The 5,943-nt window shown below is 57.7% G+C and overlaps 1 protein-coding gene across 1 annotated transcript; it reads left to right on the top strand.

Annotated features, from left to right (window-relative positions):
* Nucleotides 1-1,282: 1,282 nt before the first annotated feature.
* On the top strand, nt 1,283-3,359 carry LOC123050211 (UDP-glycosyltransferase 88A1-like). The gene has a single exon (XM_044473036.1). The coding sequence runs from the start codon at nt 1,353-1,355 to the stop codon at nt 2,799-2,801; it is 1,449 nt and encodes a 482-aa protein (XP_044328971.1). The 5' UTR covers nt 1,283-1,352; the 3' UTR covers nt 2,802-3,359.
* Nucleotides 3,360-5,943: the final 2,584 nt, after the last annotated feature.

The following is a 5,943-nucleotide window of genomic DNA, read 5'->3' as shown; positions in this document are numbered from 1 at the left end:
TTGTGCTATGCTTAGGATTGGGTCTTGTTCATCACATCATTCTTCTAATGATGTGATCCCGTTATCAATGACAGCCAATGTCCATAGTCAGAAAACCATGACTATCTGTTGATCAACGAGCTAGTCAACTAGAGGCTCACTAGGGACATGTTGTGGCCTATGTATTCACACATGTATTACGATTTCCGGATAACACAATTATAGCATGAATAATAGACAATTATCATGAACAAAGAAATATAATAATAACCATTTATTATTGTCTCTAGGGCATATTTCCAACACAACTTACCAAGAGTCACACCCAGAGAAAAAAAAACACGAATCGCAAAGCAAGATCCAACGGCCACAAAATCGACTGACCTAAATTTTCCTCAGTGCAATCGATTTCGGCCGATCGGTCGTCACACTGACCCAAAATTGGGGTCAGTTGATCAGATCGAGCCCAGCAGACCGAGAGTCACACCCAAAGAAAAACAACAAAACACACAAATCGCAAAGCGAGATCCAACGGCCAGAAAATCGACTGACCTAGATTTAAAGCTCAGGCAACTGAGACATAGCTAAAGTTTGTTCTCTATCGTACACATTGGTCTCCATAGTTGTTGTAGGTACCGTTGATAAGTATCGTTGTCGTACCTCCTCCAAGTGTCCATCAACGTAACCGAGAAGAAGTGTACTGGGACGCAATACCGTCAAATGGGGTTCTCTCCATCACCAGCATGGTATGTTCTTTCATTACTAGCCTGTCATATCAGCATCACGGCGAGTCAGCGTTGTTTCGTGATATGGCGTGCAGCCCCAAACTGGCTGACCTGCCTCATGCCCATCGTGTACCTGCAGGCTGTTGAAATTAATCATGAAGAAGATATTGCTGGCAAGAGGCTCGCTGATGAGCCAACGGCCCAACCAGAGGACGGCGGAACGGCCAGCCGCCGCCGACGTCAGTCCACGCAAACCATGATGACGTTCACGAATCAACAAACTAAACTGTTCACGAACAATTTTTGTCTAGGAGCACAGGAGTGATTGCTTGTGGACGGTCCACAGACGGAGACGTCCCGACGGCCGGACCTGCCCGTCGTGGGGAACATTTCCGGTACCACCGTGCCACTGCCAGAGGTAGCGGTGGCTCGAAGGCGATCGCCGTACGTGCCAGGACGTGGCTAGGGTCCAATCACTCGTGAAGAACGTGTGCACTGCATTGTGTCGTCTTCGCTGTTCACACGTCCACAAGAAACGCTCCTTATATATTGCGCCGGCGTGACAGGCCCTTATACCTCGGCCGGCAGGAACTACGACGGCAGGCCTCGATCGACCACTCCTTACGTTTTGCCCGATAAAGTGCTGCAATGGCGAGCGCCAACGTGCTCCTCCTCCCGGAGCCCGGCTCGGGCCACCTCATGTCGCTCATCCAAGCTGGCAAGCGGCTGCTCGCTCGCGGCGGAGACGGGCTCACCGTCACCGTGCTGATTGTCCAGCCAGCGACGCCCGAGTCGGCCTCGGAGGTCGACTCGCACGTCAGGCGCGTCGCGGCCTCCGCCTCCGGGCTCGGCATCCGGTTCCACCACCTCCCCGCCGTCGCCCCGCCCACGGACTGCGCCGGCAACCTGCAGGAGTTCAAGTCCCGCTACATGCAGCTGCACGCGCCCCACGTCAGGGCCGCCGTGGCGGAACTCGGCGCCGCGGCGCTCGTCATAGACTTCTTCGCCACCGCCGTCATCGACGCGGCCCGCGAGCTCGCCGTGCCCACGTATGTCTACTTCACGTCCACGGCCGCGCTGCTCGCGCTCACTCTGCGCCTGCCGGCGCTGGCAGTCGACTCCGACGCGTCCGACGACGGCGCCGTGGACGTCCCCGGCATGCCGCCGGTTCCCGCGGGGTCTGTTCCGGGGTTCCTGGGAGACAAGGAGAGCCCTAACTACGCGTGGTTCGTGTACCACGGCCGTCGTTTCATGGACGCCGACGGCATCGTCATTAACACGGTGGACGCGCTCGAGCCGGGACTCCTCGCCGCGATAGCCGCAGGCCGGTGCGTGCCCGGACGACGCGCGCCGCCGCTGTACCCGATCGGTCCGGTGATCGGCCACGCCGTCGAAGCGTCGAACGAGCCGTGCGTCCGGTGGCTCGACGCGCAGCCCCGGGCGTCGGTGGTGTTCCTTTGCTTCGGGAGCCTGGGATGGTTCGACAGAGCCAAGGCGCACGAGGTGGCCGCGGGGCTGGAGCGCAGCGGGCACCGCTTCCTGTGGACGCTGCGCGGCCCTCCGGCCGCCGGCTCGCGGCACCCGACGGACGCGAACCTGGACGAGCTCCTCCCGGCGGGGTTCCTGGAGCGGACGGAGGGGCGGGGCCTGGTGTGGCCGACGCGGGCCCCGCAGAAGGAGGTACTGGCGCACGCCGCCGTCGGCTGCTTCGTTACGCACTGCGGGTGGAACTCGACGCTGGAGAGCATGTGGCACGGCGTGCCGCTGGTGCCCTGGCCGCTGTACGCGGAGCAGCATCTGAACGCGTTCGAGCTCGTGTCCGTCGTCGGCGTGGCCGTGGCGATGGAGGTGGACAGGGAGCGGGACAACTTCGTGGTGGCGGCGGAGCTTGAGCGGGCGGTGAGATGCGTGATGGGCGGCGGGTCGGAGGAGGAGGGTGCGATGGCGAGGGAGAAGGCCATGAAGATGAAGGCCGCGTGCAGGCGGGCCGTGGAGGAGGGCGGCTCGTCCTACGCTGCGTTGCAGAGGCTGCGCCATGCAATTCGTAGCGGTACAACGACGTGCAACGGCGCAGCGCCTCCCAAGGAGACGGCGTAGTCATCCGTCGCCGGCCGGGTTCCGGTTCCACTTCCACCGGTGGGCAGCTCGCCTTCTCTGAATTGCTCGCAGCTTGGGCGGTGCTCTGAGTGTGAAGCCCTTCGAGTTCATGGCGGAACACCGCTGCAATCCGTCATTTTCACAAGTTCCATAAGATTGCAATGATGATAGTAGATCGATGGAACCTTGTTGGATAGATTGTTTGTCCCAAATATAAATTTCTTCAGGGGTGGTCCGGGCAGAGGCTTTGTTGGATAGATTGTTTCACATAGAGGAAGAACTAAGAAGAAGGTGGCAGCGGGGAATACACTTGTGACAGGTTGTCTCTCTGAACTCTGAATTTGGGCAGAAGAGCAGAACGGGCAATGCCACGCCTGAACCTGCGCGAGCCAAAGGAACAGCTGGCATGTTTCCATGGGGTCGTTAGCAAAAGCAGTGGCATACGCAGTACGAACCCACTGTGAGCGGCTTGTCGTCAAGTCTGCCCGTGGGGCGTAGAGACATACAAATTCAAGATCAGAGCATCTACAGCCGGACATTTCAAACTCGTCTCAGATACCCAATCGCGCGAACTGGTCACAAAAAACCGACCCACCCGGACACCTTAAACTGATCTCAAACGGTTGGGTTGTCCGGCACCCCTCTTCCGCCACGCCGGAGCTGACAGGCCGGACCCATCACCGACCCCATGGCTATCCATGAAAAAACACAATCCGGCTCCTCGCTTGGAACCCTAACTCACTCACTCTCCTCTCTCGCTCCGTTCTCTCCGATTCCGATCCTATACGGCGCAATGTCGAGCTCCGGCAGCCATTCCGGCTTCAACCTCGACGTCGACGAGGAGCTGGCCCTCCGCATTGCCTTGGGGAGGTCCAAGATGGACACTAGTGGCAGCTCCAGATCTGTAGCGTCGTCGCAGCTCCTCCGCCTGCGCAACGCGGAAGCCGGAGCTGACCCCTCTCGGTCCGCGTGCAGCTCCGTCAGGGCAGCGCAATCCACTCCCGCGCCGTCCCCTTCACCTGCCGGCTGCTGTTCCGCGCGGGTAGCGGTGGGTGCTAGTGCCCGCGCCGCCGGCCCGCACGCGAGAGGCAGCGGGCAAGGGAGAGGGACATGGCGGAGCAGTCTGTGCGCCGCAGCCATGGGATGCTGGCGGAGCCCAACGAGGACGAGCGGCTCCTTGCTTGGGTCTACCGCTGGCCGCTCACCGCCTCCGGGGGAAGAACACGATGGCGCTGTGGATTGCCATAGGGCAGTCAGAACGTGAGGCGAAGGAGGCGGCGACGGAGGCGGCTCAGCTCATCAAGTTGAAGCGACAACAAGACAGGGCCATCCGCCGGATGAAGGGCTTGATCATCCTCTCCGACGACGGCGACGACCACAGCTCCACCTCCTCCTCTGACGACCAAGATATTCCACCAACCGCAGACTCCTACAGCTACACCGACGACCGGAAGGGGAAAGGCCTGCCGAGGAAGTGGTGAAGAAGCTCCTCCGATGTTTATTATCATTTTTTAGTCGTTGAAGTTAAGAATTTGTTCGGCGATGAACTTCGATGATCTTTTGAATGATGTACAATCCGTTTATGTGCATTTGGTTGTCCGTTTGATGCCACTTCGTTGTGTGTTGTTTACGTAAAGTAGCTCACGTTGCATATGTAGTATGGATATAGGAGGCCGGATATAAGGTACGCGGATGCGAAGAGAAAAAATTGGGACGTGACCAGTCAATGGCGTTTGAGAGGTTGGATTGTTGTCTGCGGCTGTAGATGATCTTACCTTGCAGTTGCAGATGCGTAACTGGCGAGAAAAAAGGGAGGCAGTTTTTTTTTTGAGCGGAAGGGGAGCCTTTTTTTTTACGGTTTTGCAAAGTCTCAGTCAATATAGACTTCGTTATGTCTTAGTCGATAGTATCTTCCTTTTATTTTGCATGGAGATTCGTGATTTTTTTCTTCTTATGTACTATATCACTTAACTGAGACTTTGGTTTGATTGAGACCTAGCCACATTTTTTTTAGACAAGCAAAGGGAGGCAATTAGAACGGGCCGATGGAGCCTTGTGTATGAGCCAAGAGATATAGTGGTTTGATGGACTATAAATTCCTTACAAAAATCGGGAATTTATTATCTTGGAAAGACCGGGCCTGGCCCAGCTATCCGCGATGGCGTACCGGACTAGACAAGCCCATTAAAAAAAACCCACCGACTCGATCTCTCTGCCTAAAAAAAATGACTCGGTTTCTTTATATATAGACCGGGACGACACCGCCGCCGCCGCACCAATCCCAATCCTCAAGCAAACGGCCCGCACCAGGAGCGGTCGGCGGAAGGGGCGCGCACATGTCGGCGGCCGGCGATGACAAGCGTTGTGGCACCAAAAGAAAGGCAGCAGGCTCCGGCGAGGCGGCACCGGCCGACGTCGCGACGCTGCGGGAGACGATCATGGCGCATCTGCTAACCTTCCCCGAGGCGGCGGCGCTGGACGCGCGGCAGCTGGACGACGCGGCCGATAGGATCTTCAGGGAGTCGGACCCCTCCACCGCGACCCCGACCGGCGAAGGCATGGTTCACTACGACGACAAACGCATCAGCTCGGCCTTCAACCTGGGCAGCTGGCTGGAGATCCACGCCGCCGAGGACCTCCCGCCCAACGGGGAGTTCCCGCCGGGGTGGCTCGAGGAGCGGAGGCGGATGCTGGACGAGGAGATGCGGCCGGAGAAGAGGGGCGAGCCCAATCACTCGAGATTCCATCTAGCCAAGATGCGCGTCAACTTGCTCACCAAGGGCTACGTCGAGCTCCCCAAGCCGTACGTCGACTACACGCCCCCCTTCCCAGTCTCTGCCGACAGGCAGACCATGGAAATCACAACAGAAGAGGTGGCTGGATGAAGCAGCTATGCAAAGAATCTTCATGTCTATATATCTATCTATGATCTATCTAATATCTATATGTGGAGAACTAATTACACTAGTGCAGAACGCCGGTTCATAAGGGCTTTAAAGAGTGGAGACTAAAGGCCCCCCACCCTTTACTACCGGTTCGGCACGAACCGGCGCTAAAGTGCCACCACGTGCCACGAGCCAGGCCCGGGTACTGGTAGACCATTAGTACCGGTTGGTGCTACCGGTACTAAATGTTTGGGGGG

The sequence above is a fragment of the Triticum aestivum genome, chromosome 2D, assembly GCF_018294505.1.
Source record: "Triticum aestivum cultivar Chinese Spring chromosome 2D, IWGSC CS RefSeq v2.1, whole genome shotgun sequence".
NCBI classification, from domain to species: domain Eukaryota; kingdom Viridiplantae; phylum Streptophyta; class Magnoliopsida; order Poales; family Poaceae; genus Triticum; species Triticum aestivum.
Note: the sequence above shows the minus strand (reverse complement) of the source record. Positions and strands in the feature narration are given on the sequence as shown.

What these genes read in the sequence shown, in the direction of transcription:
- LOC123050211 (XM_044473036.1), top strand. Translation starts at nt 1,353, where the DNA reads ATGGCGAGCGCCAACGTGCTCCTCCTCCCGGAGCCCGGCTCGGGCCAC.